At 36.8% G+C, this 23,198-nt stretch overlaps 1 protein-coding gene across 1 annotated transcript; it reads left to right on the forward strand.

Moving 5' to 3' along the window:
• Nucleotides 1-295: 295 nt before the first annotated feature.
• HDAC11 (histone deacetylase 11) lies at nt 296-22,976 on the forward strand (the record flags this gene model as incomplete). Its single annotated transcript, XM_079540526.1, has 10 exons — nt 296-333; nt 649-797; nt 3,841-3,941; nt 10,394-10,510; nt 13,925-13,967; nt 15,030-15,106; nt 16,789-16,851; nt 18,948-19,044; nt 20,177-20,355; nt 22,734-22,976. 10 exons carry the CDS (start codon nt 296-298, stop codon nt 22,974-22,976), a joined length of 1,107 nt encoding a protein of 368 aa, XP_079396652.1.
• Between the last annotated feature and the right edge of the window lie 222 nt (nt 22,977-23,198).

A 23,198-nucleotide genomic window follows, 5' to 3' on the forward strand; every position in this document is an offset into this window, starting at 1 on the left:
CGCGTGGGCCTGACGGAGGCCTGCTCGGCTTTGGGGCCTGGCGGCGGGAGGGGCGGAGCCGCGAGCCGGCACCTGGCGGCTCCTGCAGTCCGGGCCGTTTCTCTCTCAGGTGAACGCTGTGCGGCAGGGAGCTGTTGGGGTGAGAGCACCGGGCCTGACTGCGCGTGTGTCCTGTCTGAAAGCTCGCTGTGTTTGCACATGAGCCTGGAAACGTCTCTGGTTGAAGTTACGTTGTAAGGCAGAGCGTGATGAACATGGAAGGCTGTCAGAGAGAAGCAAATGTTTCCATTAATTCATGTCGGCAGTGAACTATGTATGCATAATTCACAGGCAGTACATTCTTTAGTCCTTTCCCTCTCTTTTTCTCTTTCTCTCTTTCTCTCTTTTTCCTCGCTGTTTGGTTTTTGTTTTTTTTTTTTTTTTTGAGTGTTTTGACTGTACTGCTGGGAAGTGAGTTGTGTATAAAGAACCGCAAAGCAGTGAACAGGTGCTCCTATCTGTAACTATGGGGAATGGCATCCTCAGGAGCTATTCCTGATGTTAAGCTGTGATTGCTAAGAACTTGTAGCTTGGGAATTCAGTGAAAAATCTTCAGGTGCATAAGCAATTGGCTAAAAATGGTAATTAGTTTGGCTTTTGCTTTTCAAGGCCTCACAGAACTGAGTTATATGAAGGTGTTCCACCAACTTGCTGGCCTATCGTGTATTCTCCAGACTACAACATCACCTTCATGGGACTGGAGAAACTACATCCATTTGATGCAGGGAAATGGGGAAAAGTAATCAACTTCTTGAAAGGTAAAAAACAACAAAAAAAAACCAAACAAACAAACCACTTAAACCAACATTTGAATGAACCAGTGTTATTAATGCAGACTTGTGCTAATAACTGCCAGTGTAATAATGACTGTATGTCATTATTGCTCCTCGTATAGATCTTAGCTATGCACTTTAATCATTGAAGTGCTTTAATATGCTTAAATAGTTGCAGACTTAAATCTAAAGAAGTTAAATTGATGGCAGAATTTGTGAGGTGGGTTGAATGCTGTATTGTACTTTTTTGAAGATGTTGCACATTAAACATGAAATTGTTAGAGCAAGCCTCCTACACCAGGGCTTTTTAATACAAAGGTTTATTTCACAGTCCTTTGGAAATGTCGGTTCTTGCTCGCTCCACTGAACAAAGCTCAGAATTATCTCAGTCATGGTGCCTGTGCAGGGTGAAACTCGTGAAATGTGATTGAAAATTCAAGCTCATTAAACAACTTGCTCTTCTCAGTGGCATGAATAATGCTAGTCAGAGTAACCAGCTTGGTGAATTTCACTCTGGCCTAGAGCTTTACAAGGCTGAGTAAAAAGGATTAAGGAGAAACATGAGCATAGCAGTGTGTTAGACAGTCTTAAAATATTTCTAGGCTTTGGGGTTTGAAGACAAGTGTGAACTGTGCAGAATTTTATTGTTTGACCTTTTCAAGAAGGGTGCGTGTAGGATGAGAACTATTTTCACCTCTGAAGTGGGCACCAGGGTCTTGACTTGAAGCATAGCCTGAGTCAGGTGCCGTATGTGCATAGCACAGTGCTGTGTTTTGATGTTCAACAGAGTTGTGATGATTTTGCCTTTTCTTGCAGTGTATGTACAAATGTGTGAGAATATTTCCGTTAAGTTTTTTCTTGAAGATGCTGTTTGCAATTCCAGTTTCTTCTTTCTTTTTGAGGACTATGCCTGGATCTGAAATGAAATGCAGACTTCAGGTTTCTGGCAACAAGCGGAAAATCCCTCCTGCATTAACTGCAAGCTTACAGTGCATTTTGGAAGTACCATGTACACTTTTCTGTAGCCAACGTGCTTCCATTGCTTTTACATGTGGTGTAATAAGGAAGGAGACAGTCTGTCTGGCTTAGGAAACCAGGCAGTTGATGACTGCCTTGCTGCAGGCTGTAATGTAGTTGCTCATGAGAGTGCAGGCAGTCTGCTGGCAAATGGCACTCTTCAGTGTGAAATACCAGTGCAACCTATCTAAATCTTTGTCAACCTCATGATACTACTTTGATAATATCTCTGGGGGAGCTTTGAAATCCCGCTGGTGGCAAGAAGAACTTTGTGCTGATGCTCATTATTGCTTCTTAAATAACTTTAAAAATGTAGACAAATACCTAAAGGAAATGCAAGTGTAAGGACTAAGATTAGGGTCAGAGCCTTTAAAGCCTTTATCTGAAACTTGAGTTTTCTCATTAAGTTGGAAGGGGGAAAACAAACAAACAAACAAACAAACCCTTGCCAAAACAAAGGCTGTCCAAGAGGCAGGCCTTTGCTGCTCATGTGGACCTAATGACTTCTTCAGCTGATGATCTTTCTCAGTAAAATGTTGCCCTTCCTACTTTAGGCTCCCTTGTATTCATTTAACTGGGTTACATGACTTAAAACACTATTTATTAGCAGTGTTTTGGATCTGACCTCTAATGATCTTTACTATCAGAGTCTTGGATTTCATGACTATTTTCTTATTCAGAACCTTTGCCTTTCTTTTCTCCTTTCCTGTGTAGTCTTTTTTTTTTCCCCAGTTCTTTTCTGTGTGAAATGTCTACTCCTCGCTCTTGTCTTTCACAGAAAACCAGTTTTCCCAAATATTTCACCCTCTTTTCACTATAAAAGAGAAAAGCCACAGGGTACCTTATGACATTCCTGTTTTTCTCTGGCTCTGTAGCAACTCCTGGGAACACCTGATCTGTGCTGTTTCCTATTATCTTCTAGAAAAATCACCAGTGAAAATCCTCATACGCTTACTTTCTTCAAGAATGGAGCTGTTAGCATGTTGGCTTTATGTCTGACATGAGTGAATGAAATGCTTCTCAAGTGCAGTCCAGGGAAATGTAAGCTTGCCAAAATAAATATTATTGCAGGTGCTGTGCTCATATAACACTAAGAACAAAATCTTTTCCATTTGAGTTCTTCCCTTCCGCCAAGTTTAAAATTGAAGAAAAGGTCTGATCTTGGAAATCTGCAGCCCTGCAGCAATTAAGTATTAAAACTTGTCTGGGAAAATCAGCGTTGGTGCCTGGTATTTGTTATTTGTAGTGATCCTATGCAAAGCAACGTTGTTTTTCTTCACTACTTGACTTTTTTAGTCAACACAGACTGGAACTTTCTGGCAAGTATATCCAGATATAAACATTCACGCTGTTGGCATACAGAAATCTTGGAGTGATACTTTGTGAGTTACTCCTTTAAAAGCAGTTTTAAAATGAACTGTCTCTTGCTCTCTGAAGGAAAGAATTATTAATGGCTGTTCATTGGTATTTCTTGAAATTAAATGAAGTAAGGATGTGACAGAAATATCAGAATTAACAGTAAGTGTTCAGATCCATAAACATCCAAGTAATTGAGTTGTTTTTAGTCTTGATTTTGTGTGTACCATTTTAATTTAGAGCTTTGATACTATTATCAACTAGATTTACAAAAAAAACCATATTAAAGGAATATTTGATGGTATGAACACTGAGAGTTCCCAAGCATATCAAATCTTAGACTATAAGGAGCCTTGTAAGTTTTCTTGCCTGTCCATCCTCAGTTGATACCTATTTTTTCTTTTAGTTGAAATATGAGGTTACCATGAATACACTATGAAAACTATCTGAAAAAAAATTGATAACTTCTCTTTAAGAGCTTGTGTAGAGAGTATGTATTTGCAAAACTTGCAAACACTGAGTAAGCAACAATGGTTGCAGTGATTTCCGTAACAGATGTAGGCATTAAGCTCAAAGCAGTTTCTTTGACCAGGTGGAATATGGGAATGCTATATGGCATACAATGACAGTTACAATTTTTCTCCTGTTGTTTCAGAAGAAAAACTAATTGGAGATGACTTGATTGTGCAAGCACGGGAGGCTACGGATGAAGATCTTTTGGTTGTTCACACAAGGCGCTACCTTAATAAGTTGAAGGTGTGTACTTAAACTAATGTGCTTTTCAAACAAAGTGTCTAGAATTAGTACCAAGTGCAGCAGATAGCCCACTTGATTCAATACACAATGAACTTTTACAGAGCAGTGACAAATTTTGAATTCAGCGTTGTCATTGTGAATACTGAGAGAGAATAATGAAAGTATTAGACAAGCCAAAGTGTAGGAGAGGGATGGGAGAGAGAGTCTACCATCTTACATAGCCATGTTTCAGTGAAGTTTAATGAACATAAGGAAAATAATAATGTTTGAGATAAATAATATAATAAATAATAATAAATAATATTTTCCTTGCTGCCAAGGTTTGGTCTTAAATGTGTTTTGTTTTAGTCTAATGAAGTATGGTTCTGAAATTGAAAATGTGTAGAAGAACCCTGAAATTGATTGTTATGCAATATTTTTTCTTTAATGTAAAGTTTGCTGTATGGATTTGAAGCTTATATAATCTTAGAAGAGCATCCATGCAGGAATTCTATCATCAGCCGGAGGGGTAGGGAAGAAAGAAATGGAGTTGTACCTAAAGACTGCCTGTATCAGTGGAGTACAGAGAGAGTTGAAAGGTCAACAAAGGGCATAATCTTGTATGCTGTGTGTGTAAGAACATTTGCAGTAGCAGCTCGTACAGGATTGTATATTCACAAAGAACAAAGAGCATTCATTGGCTGTTTCTATATAAATGCAAGTTTAACAAATGAATGCTTCAACTCTAAAACATAAGAGATCTTCAGTTTTGAAAATACAGTCATCCATAAAAGGAATCAAGTAGTACCAGTTAAGATTGCTTTTATTTGGCAGCTCTCTACTTGAAGGGAAGAGATTTGTTGTAAAAATTGTCTGAGAACTGTTGAGTCCTGGCCTACACCACTGATTGAGTACCTGGGGAAAGGAGCCGGTCAGCCCTGGGAGCGCAGGTGAAGGCAATTCAGCTGTGACAGGAAGGGGTGGAGCCTGGCTGCACCTCTCTTAGACCTCATAGAAAGGCTGACCCCAACTGGGGAAGGATCTCTTCCTGGAGATCCCTCCTTGGTGGAGCTTTCCCCTGTGAACCTGGAATCTTCTGATACAGGTGAGCAATCTTCTTCCCTTCCTTTATAGTACCTTTCTATCATGCTGGTCCTTCCATCATCACGTGTCTGTTGTAATGCCTTTCCCATTGTGTTGATCTGTCCAATTGCTACAAAAATAATCTTACATTTTGTTATTCAGAATAAGTTACTTTGAGTCATCTTTGCCTGCCTACGGTGTAAAATCACTTGTATTGTTATTTCTGAAATGTTGATGGTTTTTTTTCTGTGTTCTTTGATTTGTCTGACTTTTTTTGCTTTATTCCTTTGCAGTGTTCACTTAGGCCTCTTCATTCATAGCTATGAAGTTACTTGTAATTTCATACATCATTAGATTTGATCTTATTGCTGCTATTCTTGATATTGAGCTTTTAATTTCAATGAACCACCCACCTCTTTTTACTGAGTCACCTCTTTGAAGCAGTGTAATGTGCGTAGCTCAGTTTGAAATACATAGTGTTTTTAGTACCTGTAGGATCTCTTCACTGAAAATTGGCTGATAACTTGTTTCCTGGGGTTCAAAACCAATGCTGTCTTGTACTTTCAGATGATCTTAATTCTATCTCGCTTGTTCCCCTTTATTTGAGACCATAGTTCCTACAGCTGTAGCAATTAGAAGATAGCATATTGGTCTTGTCAACGAACTCCTACTAAGCAGCAAAGTGTTCACTTATCTAGCAACATTATTTTTTGTTTACGTGAAATGGCCCAGGGTTCCCTGTTTGCTGCTGTGCGTAAAGTTCACTGTTCTATTTTTTTTAATACTGACAAATACAGATTTACCAATAAAATGATACAATTTCATGTTAGCACTTCTGAAGATTACAAAGATGCTTGCATTTTGGGAGCATCTGGGCCTCTTAAAATAATGAATCATTGGAGTACTCCTCATTTAAAATTTCAACATGAAACACTTGCAAGGGGGGGATGGTGTGTGATATCTCAGTTGCAGCTGAAGAAGCTGTCCTAGGAGTGGGCTGAGAGTTGATTGTAGAGAAACAAAATGTTAAGTGCAAAGTAGATCAGAGAATACTGTCAGTCAGTTCTGCCTTAGGAGAAAGAGTGTATCTGGTTGCCTGCTTAAGATAACATGAACAATCCTTAGAACAAAATGTGGTATTTTGAATTGAGGTTACTTCTCCCTCAATACTATTTCATGAACCTAGGTCCATAAGGTAGTGATGAGACTTTAGATAATCAGCTTGTTGTACTTCCCTGCTCATCCTCTTGTTCCAGTGCTAGGTAAAATAATGGATTTAACGTATATCAGTGTCCTGAGATTGTGGAAGGGATTAGGCAATGAGGTTAAACCTGTCTTCAGACCTTGTAGGTCTTGTACTTGAAACTTCTTGATCTATCAGGAGTTTTAGGATGTGACTGAATGCTGAAATGCAAATGACATGGACAGTGTTTGTTGTCAGCCAAATGCAAGACGTGTTTTTCTGGAACAGATCTGAAGCAGGTGATCAGTCAAGCAAACTCACATATTTTAATCTGCTTTTAAGTATTTGCAAATGATGTAGGTATTTTTAAGAAAAAATCATTTTATTAGAATTGTGAATATTTACACGTAGAGAAAAGTGGATATGCTTTGTAAAACAAATCAAGAGCAAATAAAATTGTTTGGAAGTTTGGTTTTGTACAAGATCAATATGTAACATCAAGGACAAGTGTGTCACTTTTTGAAGAAGTACATCAATCCTTCAGAAAAGATTTTGCATGAGCCTGCTGGGCTCTGACCTTCTGATCACAGTGAGTGTTTTCTAGTGCTCAAGTGCTTGTGTGCTTTGACTCTCACCCTGTCATCTGAGTGAATCTGCTTTGGGACAAGAGGTGCATGTCTGTTTGTCACCTGGTGGTGCTGGCAGTGTGCTCGGGAATGGAAGCTGTAGAGGCAGCCTTGTAAAACAGTTCAGCCTGTGTTGTTTTGAACATAATGGTAGCTGGTAGCTGAATATGTTTGGATAAAACACTGTACAGGAGGGCTTGGTTAGAGGGAGCAGTATTTGACAGGTATGTCCACTGATCTGCAGACTCAGTAGAGCGTTCTTTGCAGCTAAAACAACAATTAGGCCTCTTAAAAGGAGAAAGTAACATTTGGTGTACAGTGAGTTGTTTCTTTTCAACATCTAACTCTTCAGTTGGGAGAGTGATGCACAAAAACGGTGAGGTTTGGCAGCTTGCCTTTCTTTGGAGTAGCCCCTGGACACCGTAAGGTTTTCCCAGTGCAGTTATCACCAGTGCAGTATCTGATTACTAATAATAATGGTGTGTTCATACATCGACCTGGCAACTTTTGTATAAATAGCAAGCTTCTTAGTCTTTTTGGTTTCGTTGATCCAAGTTTAAAACATACTTCCTTTATCCTTACTTCCTACTTACTACTATCATACTTCCTTTAAAGGTGACACAAACAATATTGTCCCCAGCAAGCTTCTGAATTAAAGTCTTGTTAGGTGCTTGGTGTTGGATCTGTGAATTCTCCCATGAAACTGAGAGCTGCTCCACAAACTTAGGAAAGATTCAAACATAGTTTTAAGTTTTGTTTTGAAAGTTTTACAGAACAATGCTTTTAATGGCGTGTTATTGGTTGTTTTGAATTACTGGGATGCAGTGAATGTGTAACATGAAAGGCAATGCATTTTGGTTGTGTGTGGGTTTTTTGTCCAGAATGATCAACATAAAACAACTATTTTAGCTTTATCTTCCTAGTAATTTGCATGCTAATTTTTAGTGCTTGAATAGTTAATGCCACATATTCCAACTTGGAAGTTTCTTTATCATTCTTAAGAATGGAGGATTTTAGAGTTAGGGAGTACACATTGATGCTAATTAAACATTTAGAGGGATATTCTTGTAGAACCTTATTGTAAAATATGGAATCTGAGTTTAAACAGGGACAGTTAAAAACTCTTAAATTTGTTTAGATTTGGGGTATATTACATTTCACTTAGGCTATTACATAAGGTTTGGCTGAGTGATGCTGACTTAGTACTTATTTTGGGAGAAGGACGAGTTGAAGGAAAATATAGCAGTGAAGGGTTAACCTGACTTCTTTTAAGAAAAATGAATGATTTTTGAGTCCTAAATCTGTACATAGAACTGCTTATCTGAAGCACAGGAAAGAAAATAATCACTAATAATTAAAAAATAAAGAAAATAAGTTAAACTGAGTTGGTAGTTGAGAAGAGTAAATGAAGTAACATTGAATAGTGTTTGTGTGGTTTTTACTTCTTCCTGAATGCAGGCCCAGTTTTAATTGGTTGTATAGTTACATATTTACTAGAACATTAGTAGGGAATCGGTAAACTGATGGCTAAGTGAGAGCAAATATCTACCAAAAGAAACAGCATCTCCTATTCTTCTATAATATGTACGATTTGAAAGCAAAAAGGAGTGATTTTTAAAATTAATGTTTGAAGAGTTGGTTCTGTATCAAAGGAAGCTAATAATCACTAGTGTGAAAATTTACATTATTGCAGGTAACTGACAGCACGGAAAGCAAAATTGATGTCCTTATCTGTTCAAAATCATTCCTAATTTTTATGACATAAGATGCACAATTATTGAAAACCAATTTCTTTCAAGTCCCTTTCCAAGTGTATATATAACTGTTCTGAGAATTTATTCTGGATAATGTTGGAAAGCAAAATTAGCAAGATGAAGAAACAAGCAAGAATGCCCACGGTTTGAGGCAATATATTTCTTCAATTCTGCAGTGTGGTTTGTTTTGAGAACCATCAATGTCAACAGCTGTATTCTTGAATCCCAACATTTTCCTTATGGCCAAAGACTAAATCCCAGACAGTGAATGTCTTTGGACTGGAAGCTGTTCTTGTAAATATCCTTAACTTTGAATGAGAAGCTTTACTTCTTGCTCACTTGCACTATGTATGGATTGCTTGCAATCACTTGAAAACCTGCAGGAAAATACTTGTCGATTTGAGTCCTTATTATTCCTGCTTCTTCCCACTGGGATTATTATTATTTGTTTGTTTTAAGATTGAGTGTTTAAGTGTTTAAATTTTATGGCAAGCTTGTCATTTGATATGAGAAAAACATACTTTATGCAATTGTAATCCCTTGCAATTCCATTGCAGAATGCTGAGATTTAATCTAGTTTGCTACATTGTGCTTATTTTAAAGCTAAAATATCTTGCAGAAGGATTTTTTCAAGTTATTAGAAAATAAAGTGCCTTCTTAGTGACTGAGAGCAGATGCTATAATTAGTGAATAACAATAAATGTATTTGTATGTTGACTTATAGTAATACAATAATGAATTGTTGAAAGCAGTGCCTGTGCACATGATGCTAATGCCAGTGCCTCCTCAAAACCAAAACACAAATAGTACTCACCAGTTAGAGTGATATCTATGAAGTCACAGTAACATACTGAGTACCAGAATACCCTGATGTTGGCATTTAATTGTTTTTCATCAAAATTGGCCAGTTGTGTATCTTGTCTTTGCTGACCAGCAGCTAGCCTGCAGAATGTGATCTGCTTATATTTGTTAATGTTGAAGAAAACAGGATCCATATGAAATATTTGTACAGGCTTTGAAACTTCCAATTCTCAGGACTTGAATGTCTTAGTATTGATTGAAAAGGTACAAACTTGCTTGTGACTTTGGCTGTGAAGTATATTTAGAAATTTCATCCCTGGTAGCAATGTCATTAGTTCTCTGAAGTAATCTTTTGTTTGTTGGCATTTTTCCATCGAAAGCATTTACATACTGCAAATATTTGTTGTAACCTTCAAGTCACGTTCTTGATGATACGACTTTTTAACAAAATGTTTCCTCAAAACATGTTTTAGAAGTGTTTCATATGCTTAACAAACTTTAATTGATTCTCCATGCAAAAATTTGCACTGTGTGCGTGTAAGTATTCAAATATCTTAGCCAAGTGGTTTGGTTTTGATTGTTTTCCTTTCTCCTTGGTATATTCTATTGAATTGACGTGAGAAGTACTTTAGATATTAACTGTAGGTTGCTATTAATTCTGCTGAAAGACATTTGGTGATTCTTTTCCCAACCCCAGGAACAGATTTATTTTTTTTTTTTTCTTAAATACTGCCTGACTGAAAAATTCTTGATTTGGTACCGTTGGATATTAAAGTATGGAGAAAAATAGTGGTGGTGATTAATTGAAGTTTTCAGTTGTTAACAGTGTAACAGGAGGAAACTATTTGGAGGTTGCCAATAGACGTTGTTGTGGTCACCTTCATTTGAGGAGAAAAAAAAAAAGGCAAACCAAAAATCTTGCTAAGGCCTTATGGGTTCCTTCTCAGTGAGTAGTAATTGATGAGACATCTAAAGGACATCATTAAGACAGGCTACATTAATTGCAACTTTTTTTCCCCCTCCTAGTGGTCATTCGTTGTGGCTACGATCACAGAAATTCCACCAGTCCTCTTTCTTCCCAACTTCCTTGTTCAGAGAAAAGTTTTGAAACCTCTGCGAACCCAGACAGGAGGAACAATAATGGTAAGGAGTTCTTGATTTGCTGTGATGTATTTATACAGACCTGTGAGTTGTAATGCTGTTTGTAACTTAAAGCCTCAAACCCCAAAGCTCTGTTGAGGAAAGCAAGTTAGTGTACAGTCCTAAACATGAGCAAAGTCTGGCACTTAGCAAATAAAGAGATGAAGGATGAACCTGATTTTTGTTGTCTGTAATTTGCAGAAGCAAAAGGAGTAGTAAGGGGCAGCCTGTGCAGGGAACGAGAGGTGACAGGAATTATGGCAAATGCAAAAACTGCACAATTTGTAACTGTTCAAATACAAGCAATTTCTAGGAATGGATAGTTGTGAAATTAATAGAATAGAAGATACTATAAAGCACATATTTACTAAATGGTTGTAGTTTGGTTACTTTCGGTATGAAGCACTCATCTTAAAGATGAGTGTGATGATGTGGTTTGTTTTTTAATACTATGTGTCTAATTTGAATAATGAAAGTTAGTTCATTTGTTCAATTGTGTACGCTGCATAAGCAGCTCAGCTGAAGTGAGATACAGCCTGTTTCACCTTGACAGGATTGCTTTCTGATCAGTTAAATGAGTGCTGTGAGGAGGAGAGATGTGCAAGTCACCACACAATCTGGTTTTGCCTGAGAAGCTTCCATGAGAGATGTTGAAGATGTAGAAAGAAAGCAGTTAATAGCTGTAGCCAGGGACTTACTGAGGAAAATATGCCTTCGTGTTTGTGAACCACTAACTAATGGGACCCTTTCTTCCCTTTATTCATTCCTTGTCTGTGATAAGGTGGTAACAGTACCAATCTTTTTGTGGGTAACTGTCACAATTACATAAATGGAAAAAGAAGTCCTATCTGAAATCCTCGGTGTTATGATACAAATGGATCTTTGCTACATTTTAGCTACTACTGAAGGAAGCTGTTAGAGTGGATGCACGTGAAAAGGGTAGAAGCAGATATTGCTCCTTTTATTATCATTTGAAGCCAATTATTGAAGGACATTGTTCTGCGGGTTGGCAAACCTCTCAGTATGTTTGTACCAGATATAAATGTATGATTTATTGCAACCACTAGATATTTAAAGTGAGCAAGACTGGGAAGCCATAATAGTATGACAAAGAAATGACATTATTTTCAAAAGTAGCCTTCTAGGTAACTTCCCATTTCTGTTAAGAGTAATATAGGTACTTAGCAACTTAACTGTACACTGGGATTGAGATTTCCTATTTTTAAGTATGTGCCTTCATGAATGTGTGAAGAATTTGTTAAGGACATAAAAAAAAAAAAAATGAAGAGCTCTTCTCTGAGTACTGCATAAAAGGTGGTGCTGTGCCTTTTATCTATCAAAATGTGGAATGTCAGGATCTGACCTGAGAAAGTAATGTGAGACAACCCAAAGCCTTGATGAAAGTTTTCCAAATACGTGACAGGGCTTATGTGAGACAGACTTGGGGCAGTGTTACGTTTGAGTCCTCTTTGTTTTTTTTCTATGTGAAATGATAGTAGAAATCTGGTTAGGATCAGATAAGAGTGGAATGAAATACTTAGCTTTTCTGTTATATTTGTATCTTTAATGGTACAACAGCTCAATGTCTTGATCAGGAAAAATGGCATTTTCTTTCAGTATTTTAGTACTTTAAATGTGCATCCTGTCTAACTGCTGGATCTGTAAAAAAAAAAAAAAAAAAAAAAAAAAAAAAAAAAAAAAAAAACTGGAAGCTATAATGCTATATACTTAGATTTCAAAGCTTTAATGGTCATGATGCAAATTACACAAGAATTTGCATCACAGTTGCCAAAAATATATGCCTATGTATATTTATTAAGTAACATTTTGTAACAGCATAATTTATATGGGAATTACTTAGGAAAACAAAATTATTTTAACTTAAAGGATGAAATCACAAAGTTAAATGTTAGGTGTCCATTTGCACTTCTATGGTATCTTGATGCTACTTTTGGAAATTCTTTAATCTCAGAAGAAATCAGTAGAGCCATGAGAGTCTCCTCAAGAAGTGTTGTATCAGCAGTAACCAGAATTGTGTGTAGTAAAATATCTTCTCCTGGCTGTTTGCATATATATGGGAATGCTGTCAATAGGGATAAGCCTTCTGTAGGCAGTACCAAGTGGGGTTTTGTATAATTAAGGACATACTGAGCAATCTGTGTCTGTGATTCCTAGATGTACTTGGTGCCAAGGTGTGTAACAAAATATTGGGACTCAAGTTGCTTTTCTCTATCCCCTTTTGTTGACTTCATCTTTGGAAGCACGATGGATTTATCTTATTGTTTCCAATACGAATTTTGGTTTGTCATTCTGGAGATGTAAGAGGATGTATAAGTTACTGTGAAAGAAAGTGAAAAGTACCTCTTGTTGCTGAGTTTTATTTCAGGCTTATTATTTAATTCAGCGGAGGATTGGCTGCTTTTTAAAAATCGTGTGTATGATTGTATGTGTGTATATGACATGATGTACTATATATCTTATCACATATAGAATACATGAATATAAATATGTGTATATATGACATGATGTACTATATATCTTATCACATATAGAATACATGAATATAAATATGTGTATATATGACATGATGTACTATATATCTTATCACATATAGAATATATTAATATAAAATATAGCATATATTTATGTGTAATCATATATGTGTGTTTGTTTTTTTTTTAATAAAATTAAAATGCATCTTTTATTAATATGGCTTTAAGGAATCTTGCAGTTAAACACTTCCTTGAGTCCTACTGGTCAGAATAACCTTTTTTTCCAATTAAATTTTATCGCTTTAGCCCCATGTATCTTTTTTACTGTCAGTACATTTCATTTCCTCAATGTCATTTGATTTCATAGGGGAGTAACAGGCACAGATTTCATTTGGTGTCAGAAAGCAAAAATTGGTCATATTTATATCGTGCATGTTACATTATTTAAAGAAACAAAACAGGACACTTAATGCTTGGCATTTTTCTGTTCCCACCCACAGCTGAAGCTGTGTTAATCAGTATTTTCAGAATTTTGAGCTGAAGTTCTTCCTATTTCTTACATGAGAAGGAAGGGTATTGAAAGATTTCTGCTCACTTTTTATTCCTACCAATGCTTGTACCTTCAGTTTACCATTTGTCTGCTAGGGGTCAGTGTTCATCTCCACAAAGCCCAGTTCAAAATATGCTCAACTACAGGAGAGTAAAATACAGATGTGAAATCAAATATTTTTTTCTACTGATTTTACTGCGTATAGTTTTGTATGGCTTGTGTTGAGAGATCTGATTCAGAATGACTTCTGTTGGTAAAGCATCTGCAAATGCAGTGGGTGCATTAGAATGCCAAGAGCTGCGTTTGGGGTGGGAGCACTCAGCACTCAGTGGCTGCCTCATTCACTCATCAAGTTCTTATTGTCATTTCCTTCAGGCAGGAAAACTTGCTGTTGATAGAGGCTGGGCAATCAATGTGGGTGAGTACAAATGGAAATTTGTATTAAATGATACTTCATGTGTTTTTAAAGTCATTATTTTCATTCAGTACGATGTATTATGCTGTTTATAATAAAGTGACTGGATTGTGTTCAACTAAAAGAAGCTTGAAATGGAAAAAAAGAGAACTAAGTACTTGTTCTCTTATCCTATCATCCTTGTTGCAGTTTTATAACTAGATAAAATATTTGTTGATAGGAAGGAGATAACCAGGTAAAGATATGATATTTATACGCTGTGTGTGGATTGTAGTAGTGAGAATGAAGTGAGGAAAAAGGTGTTCAGAGTATGTGCAAATATTTCAGTAAAATATTCCTTCAAATTACGCAGAAGTTGAATAGATCTTGCTAGCCGTGCTTACGCATAACACCAGACCAGGAGCTTGGTTGACGTGCTGTACAGCTGGACTGTACCAGTTGGTCTGCTTTTGGCTGTGCGGTTCTTCCTGAAAAAGGCTTGACTGAAGAAATGATGAAGAACATAAATCTGCACCCTTCCTCATGTCAAAATAGTGATGCAAAACCAGTGAGCTACTGAACTAATGGTTTGTCATTTTTGGTGCCCGTCAATTCTGAGATTTTCCCATTATATCTTCCAAATACTTCTGGATATTTCTGAAGGCAATAAATCTTGCATAGTGTTATTTGTGCAACATTCCAGTTAGCTTGTTTTGTTTTAAATAAGCTCCAAGTGGAAGGAAGACTTGCTGTATAACACATGTAATGTAAAGCTATCATTTTTCTCCTTTAGTAGCAAATGATATTTTAAAGTATTATCTATAAAGTAAAAATCCAGTACTAAAAATTAAGCACATCTTAAAAAAAATCCTGTGATTTATTGATGTATAAATGAGGGTTGTTAAATTTCTTGCCTAGATGTTTGTTGTGGGTTTCTTAAACTCTTCTGGGTTAGTATAGTTTTTAATTTTATGGGAGGGCTGAGTACTATTTTTGTTATAAAGAAAGTACATGTTTGCTTAAAGATAAAGATCATAAGAGTTCCCTGGTATCTTGTTTTTACCCCATCCAAATTTTTGTGCTTAGGAGGTGGTTTTCATCATTGTTCAAGTGACAAAGGTGGAGGATTTTGTGCATATGCTGATATCACACTGGCTATTAAGGTAAGAAATACCATTTTGAGAGTATTTTCTACTACTTGTGCAAATGGAAAAATGTTCCAGAAATTCATAAGTACTAACATACCTCATATCAGAAAAAATAAAATGTTGTAGAGATGGCTAGGAATAGGAAAATGATGCGATATTTAATGTTATAGAGCGCAGTGCATTGGCACCTGTTAAGTGGAAGGAAAGAGATACAGGGTTGGAATTATGAATGGAAATGCAAACTGCTCTAATTGCATTAATATATTCTTGCAGGAAAAAAAAAAAAGCAAGCTAAAGCAGATTGTCTTGTAGTATCTGCACTGATAATTTTATCCCAGTCTTGCAGTTGAACCTGCAAATTCCATGTGAGTTTTGGTGCTCGTAATGGAGACTTAAATAGAGACAGAAATCTTTTCTTCAAATCAGGCTGCTCTATGCGGTCCTCAGAGTAGCTCAAATTCACGAATAAGAATATGAATGTGTCCAAGATAATCACTGAATTTGGATGAATACATGTGCTCTTTAGCTGTTGAAAGGCTGAAGCAGGGGCTGTCTGCAATTAGAGCTTATTTCTATCAAGTGCCCTGTGGTGCATGTATAGTATAGTAGTATATTTTAGTATGTATACTAGAATATTTATAAAATATCAGTAATAATCAAAACATAAAGACCTAATGCAGCACACTAAATGACAGAACACCCTAATTTCTGTACACTGTAATTTGCAGAAAGCAATCCACAGCGTTGTGTTTTCTCTATCGTTAAGATACAGATTGAGAAATTATAGCAGATAGCAGTTGACACAAAACCTTTACATTTTTTATGATATATATTTTAAAATAGTAATTTTGCAAAGTTGTAAGACCCAAAGAATTAGAAAAGCATATTTTTTATTTGCAGACATGCAGTAACAGATGAATTCTCTTACTAGCCTAAAAAGTGACTATAATGCATACAGCCGCTGCTGTGGTGAGTTTTATAGAGCTGGATTCCATCAGTGGAGTATTTCTCCCTTCCTGCTGTTAAGCCTCACTTGTGCTATCATTTATGTCTCAGCAAACAAGCTGCTCACCATTTCAGGGTCTATGCAGCTCTTGCTTTGCTTTGCCCCAACATACGGTCATTGCTGCTGCTGTCTCTGACAGCACCAGTGCCACAGTCAGCTTTATAATCCCTAGCTGGACCTGTCCTGTGCCTGGCTGGAGTGGGATGTGGAGACTTGCCACCTGTGCTTATGCAGATCCAGCACTACTACAACAACCCTTCTTATCCTGGGCTCTCCTGTGTTATTCAGTGCCATTGAGCTTAAGCCTTATTTGCAAAGTCTGTTTTGCAAATTAGTGTGTGATGCTGTAGGGTATGTCCTTCATCTTACTTTGAGCCTGGTACATTCTGGGGGGAAGAGGATATGAGTAAAAATAATTGTCTTCCCTCTCTTCACCAAATTCTTCTACAGGTAGGTAGATACTTGCACAGATGACTGTGAAATGCATGGTTTTTGCATTTCATATGATGGATACATATAGGTTTTTTACTATATAATCACAAATTTTGAAATAATTCAGCCCTTTATTTGGTGAATGAAATGACATGCATGATGTTAAAACTGAAACAATAATACACTGTGCAAGCTTCAAGCCTTCAGTTAATCTATCACCTAACTTCTTAGCTGACTGTTTGTTTGTTTACCCCTCCAGTTCCTATTTGAAAGAGTACCAGGGGTGTCTAAAGCCACAATTATTGATCTGGATGCTCACCAGGTGAGTAATTTTGCTGTATTCAGTACCGTTTAGTTAGAAGTACAAGTGTGTGATACAGACCACCTTTCTGTAATACTAACATGAAATACTAACTCATGGGATCCAAAGTTAATCATAGGTGGTAAAAGCTGATAATATTTTAGTTGTTTTTATTATTTTATGTTCCAATGGGCTGTTAAGCTCGTTCAATAAAATTAAACTGAGTTGCAGCTCCATCATGTGGTTAGATATAAAAATATTTTTGAATTGAATAGTCTGAAAAGTAGTTCAGGTTCTCAGAAGAAATTAAATCTCTTATAAGGAAATGGCAGCTGGTTCAGCTGCATGGTCATTGCAGCAGCCTTCTCAGGAGGTGAATTTGACCTTCAGTGTTATTATAGAAAGATTGACTTCAAGCTAATGAAGTAAATCATGCATCTCTCTTCCCTGGTAGAGTGATTTCTATGGATGCTGAGAAATAAATCTAATCTTTAGGAAGATTTCCAAAATAAAGCCTAAAAGAAAGGAAATAGTATTTTTAGAAAAGCACTAATGTGCTGAAATTGCATCCCATCTAAAGCATTGAAGATTTTTGTGGATAAACCATTGCAGTAGTGTTCCATCTTCTATCAGTTCTCTTTTCTGCAAGTTAAGGCATCCTAAAATTGCCAAAAAACAAAGGCATATCTTATGCAGCAAAAAGATGCTTTGTGTTTCCCGTTCTGTCTGGGTATTTCCATCAAGGTGTGGATGCCTTTGGTTTTGTTTTTTTCTTTGTTTGTTTAGTGTTAAATTTTTGTTCATTTTTTTCTTTTAAAAGATTTCTTGGAATGCATTTTTGTATTCAGCTGTCATGCCTGTGACCTCAGCCAGCATGCTGAATTGCCCCTTTCTGTAATTGTTTCTTTCCTTGGGAAGTAGGAGGTGTGTGGAGTACTAGCTCAGCAGATGCTTTTTAAGCGTGCAGACATTCTCATCTTGTGAGTGTCCCAGTTCTTGGTGTGTTTGAGTTTTACTGTTTATAAGAGAATGGTTTACCCAGAGGCTCTTGTATTCCTAGATTTATATCAGTAATGTTTCTTTGGACCAAATGTGCTGAAGAAGTAAGTAGGCATTGCCATGTTTTAGCCTAAAGAAGTATGAAGTATTGTAGTATCCTATTCCTGTTATTGCTTGTATTGACTAGCTTTAGCCTATTGTTTCTGTGTTTGTTTTTCTTGTTTTGTTTCCAGTGGGGGAAGTCATAACAGAAATATAGTTTAAGTACTTGCTGGGGAAGATCACGAAATGAACACAAATTATATTTCTGAAGTATTGAGGACATATCTGGAATTCTGTTTCTAGTTTAAATTAAATCATTCTAATGAATATACTGAGAGTGAGGGAATGGGTTCCTTATGATACACTGATTTAGATGAAATTATCTTGGTGATTACTGTGAAAGGGTAACTGTACTAGTTGCAACAAGTCTACACGAGAGATAAAAGAATACTATTCAGAGATGGGAGAAGGAGAAAGTATTCAGAATCTGTTTTCTTTTGAGCATCTACCTTTTCACCTGACACATCTTTGTAGGGAATTTGTGGTGTTAAACATTAAAAAGTTAAACTATTACATTGCGTATTTAGTGTTTGTAATGTTTCCAGTGCCTGCTTATCTCACCAAGGCTTGAGTTATCAGGAAAACTGCAGTCTGATATTTTATTCTTACACAAGGATGTAAGTATCCTTGCAGCAGACTTCTATTCTAAGTATTGGAAGTTATCTTTCCAGTTGTATAAAAATGTACCCGTTCTGCAGTCTTGGCCACGTTGCATTTGTGATGCTGCTAAAAGCAATTATCTTCTAATCTTCACTTCGTATTTCACATACAAGAGAAAAAATATCTTGTAATTACCTTCATGGGGATAGTAGGATGTTGATTTTTTTTTTTTCTAATACCTGCAGTCTTCAGACTCATACTGTCAAAGCCCACAAGATTCTATACCTGAAAATAGCCTTCAAGGCCGTAAGTAAGGGATGTCGTGGGAGTTTTAAATAGTCTTGATTATGTTAGAATCTGCAGATTATGGTTCTGTGTGAGTGTGCTAGAAAGAACTAACTCTAAACTTCCTTCAGGGAAACGGCCATGAGAGGGACTTCATGAATGATCACAGAGTATATATCATGGATGTGTACAATAGATTTATTTATCCAGGAGATGGATTTGCTAAACGTAAGTATAATTGAAGTTCGTATTCCAAAAGTGAAAGAATGGCCTTTTTTTAATAACTTTTTCATTTACTGATAAGTTTTCTTGCAACAATGTTATCTTTTCTTCACTTCACATAGAACATACTACTTTGAATGATTTTGCTACGTGTCAGAATAGTGTTGATTCTGTAGTGTTTCACTTTGCTTTGAGAATGAAGTGCCTTCCTTCATTTCTACACTGAATGCAAGCTGTGGGTATTGGTTAGACTGGGCAGGGGGAGAAGCATAAGCATACCTTTATTTCACTGATGTTGAACAAGGAAAGCATTAAAAAAAACAGTACTCAGCACTCACTAGGCAATAAGCATCATCGTGTATTAGATTTATTCATGCACACTGTGTGCTGAATCCATGCTTAGAATTTAGGGCTCCAAGTCCCTTAAGTTAAGGCATAGGTTATGCTGAGGTGGAAGTCATATATTGAAACAGCTCTGACATAATTTGATTGGATCAGATTTAGAGTTGAGCATAACTGCCTAAAAGCAGACAAAACTAGGCTTTATGACCTTCGATTTCTTTCTACTACCTTTCCGACACTCCTTTTCTATTTTTAATGCTTTATTATAAATGTTTGAAATAATTTGATTTAAATTAAGAATAGATGTTTGCTCCTTCTGGTAGGATTACAGGGTAAGAACATTAAATTGAAAATGCTTGGGGCAAAGCTAAATCTTGTTATACGTAAAGCAATTCACGTAAATTCATGATCTCTTACTGTTAAATTTCTAGTGTCGCAATAAAAGTAAAGCATCTTAATTTCTTAGTGATGTTTATATTGTGGATTTCTTTTTCTCTGCAGTAGCAATTTGGTGTTCTCTTTTCATTATGCTTTACTTAGGTTACATCTTACAGTTATTCTTCTTCTTTGCTGGTTGGTGAATAGTCCTGTAGATAAGTTGTTTTTCATCAACGTTTTGCATTTGTGATTTAGGGAGATTTTTTTTCCCCTGCATTGAATTCTGTCTTCAGTGGAATTTTTCCAAGGTCACTGTGCTTACATTTGATACAAACACAAGTATTTGAAAAATGTTCTTTAACTGAGGAATTTGTGAAAACACACTGCATTTACTTGTTCAATAACACAAACATTTCAGGTGCCATAAAACGGAAGGTGGAGTTAGAGTGGGGTACAGAGGACACAGAATACCTTCAGAAAGTGCATACTCATGTGGAAGGAGCATTAAATGAATTGAAACCTGACATTATTGTTTACAACGCTGGAACTGATATTCTGGATGGCGATCCCTTGGGAGGACTTGCTATTTCACCTCAGGTTTGTATAACACTAAAATACGTTGAGATTCTCATTATTTGCCGAATACTGGAGTTGGTGCTAAGAGTGAATTGCTTGTGGCAGTTTGTGAGGCGGAGGTAAGGAATGTACTTCGCAGTAAACCAAAACATTTTTCCGTTATAACTCTGCATCCATTGCTCACTGTATGTTTGTTTATTCTTCGTTTCCTGACTGTTTCTTCATGTGCCTGTTTAAATATCATTCACTTTCTCTCTAAAATATACCCATACTGAACATGCAGATAGCATTCAGACAGATGTATGCATCACACTGCACTGTTTTTTCTCTGTATGATCATTCTCTTGCGTCTAGTTCCGTCTGTTTCCTTTGCCCCTCATACAATCCACTTGATGTTTTTGTCACTTGTGCTTGGTATGTATCTTAACCCTTAATTTCCTCTGTAGCACTTCTGTCTATTTTAAAAGTCTCCTCTGTTGTCTCCCATATCTAGCAGTCTTGTGCAGCCTATTTGTTATTCTTAACAAATGAAGAGTTTTTATCCACTTTCTCCGTTCTTCCTTATAGCACTATCACTTCCTTGTTCAGTTTAGCTTTTCTCCCTCACTTAGTTTCAGATTTAAATTTTCATTTGTCCTGTATAGCTGCATAGAGGTCTTCACCTTCTCGATATCATAACAGATAAGCTTTTCTCAAAATATGAAATTCTATAGCTCTCACATTTCCTCTTCTTTTTTGATAATTCTTTCCCTGGCAGTTCCTTGTCCTGTTTTCAGGTTTGATTCTCTTTCTTTGTCTACCCGTTCAATACAGGAAGAAAATGCTTTCTTGATTTATGAACTCTTGGAATCCTTCCTAAAGGAGCCATCATTCAGTCTGTTCTGTTTTTCAGCACTTTAGTTCTCAGTCTTCCACAAAGCTCTAGTTTCTTGTTAGTTTCTGTTGCCTTTCTGATGCAGTTCCTCATCATCATTGTCTCCATCACCAAGCTGTGTGTTCTTGCTTTCTGATTGCCTCCAGATACCTTAATGAGTCTGGGGTAAAAAGATTTGGGAACTGGTTGGAATTTCCAGGTTTTCCTTTGATGACTGTGTAAAAGTTCCTCTGAGAAATGGAAGAGGTTTGGAGAGGAGACTGCCATCAAGTGATAAATGAAAGACACTGATGTGCCTTTTCAATTTTTTTTCTGCCATATCTTAATCATTAAGAACAGTGAGTTGTTGTAGCCAGTTGGGTGCTGTTTATATAAAATGTCACTAAAATTATTACACCTTTTTTCCTTCCCTCCATCTTTACAAGAAGAGGTGAAAGGCAATGTGTGCCATTTCTTTGTGTGACTGCTGTTTCAGACATCTGATGGAGAAAAGTTTCTGAACTGAGGGCAGGGTTTCTTTTCTCTGATCTTGTTGGCTTAGGAATGATTAATGTGTTTCACCAAGCTGGAAATCCTAGCCTAGTGGAACTGCCAAAACTGAAGACATTGGGCCTCTTCAAAGCTAAATAGTCCAGTTTTCAGTTGTGGATGCTGTTTTTCTTTTGAAGTCTTGCTGTAGTGTTAATTGTACTCAAAATGGGCCTCCACTATAGACAGAAAGTTTGATGTGCAGCAGGATTCTCTCTAGCTTGTTTCTAAAATGCAAGTGTAGTAGGCTTCAGTCATCTTCAGTTTTTGTGTGTTCTTTTCCAGTAACATGCAGAAGCTGGGAGTAAACCCGTGTCTGTTTTTCTCAGAGCACCCACTAGAGATTTTGGAGGATTTGCTGAGGCAGTTCTGCTCCCATGAGTAGTGACTGCTTCCAGTTCTCCTTTAGGATAGCATTTTCTGCCTCTGCTGATTGCTCCCCAGAGGTGTACAGCTCGTTCTGTAATTCTGTTACTTCTTTGCAGGATCTGTTCCCGATATAATTCTTTATTTTTGTCTTGATTTTCATTTGTTAGTGTTTGCACCCATTGTTCTTTTACAGAGTTGTGTCAAACTAAAAACATCCATATTTCATGGTTTTGCAAAATATTTTTCAGCTACATTTTTGAGTTTTCTTTTCCATTTGCTCGTGGACGCTTTTTTTTTTTTTTTTTTACTTCTAATATCTCATGGGCAAGAATTCTTATAAGAATTTATAGTAAGCAACTTCTGTCTGTTGTGTCCTCTAGAACTAAGACAAAGATTTTAGATTTGCTGTTTTTGTTGTTTTTTGGTTTTTGTTTTTTTTTAAAGGCTTATAATGTAATGTCTGTAACAAGGCTTTTAAAATAATTCTGTGTTCCCAATACAAAATACAAGGCTGAATTACTTGTTAAGCATCCCGTACTGCAAATCCATAAGCCAGCAACGAAGTCTGTTAGAACTAAAATACCATGTTGTACCACTTCAGTTTTTTCTAACTGTTGTTAACATGCAGGGAATTGTGAAGAGAGATGAAGTCGTGTTCAAGGCTGCCAGAAGCCGTGGAATCCCAATTTTGATGGTGACATCTGGAGGCTACCAGAAGAGGACTGCCCGCATTATTGCTGATTCTATCCTCAACTTGCACAATCTGGGGCTTATTGACAAGGACCTAGCAACCAGTGGAGCTGAAAATCCTAAGGTAGAACAGATGATTAGGGACTCTGTAACAGACTTAACCAATTTATCACTGCAGTGATGGTTAATAAGTTTTTTTCCTTAAATTTGGTGTGTTAGGAGCAGGAGGTTTCCAAGGTTAATGTAAGAAATTCACAAAGGACTGAGCTTGCCTGTAAAATAACCTAGTATGGACAGCACACTGTTGCAGATTAGCTGTGTTTAACTACTGAAGCTGTCTAGAGCGAAGGCAACAAATCCTTCTGTGCTAATTTACATGTACTCAAGAGTACCTTGTTTCAGT

Source organism: Tetrao urogallus (genome assembly GCF_951394365.1).
Source record: "Tetrao urogallus genome assembly, chromosome: 10".
Taxonomy (NCBI): domain Eukaryota; kingdom Metazoa; phylum Chordata; class Aves; order Galliformes; family Phasianidae; genus Tetrao; species Tetrao urogallus.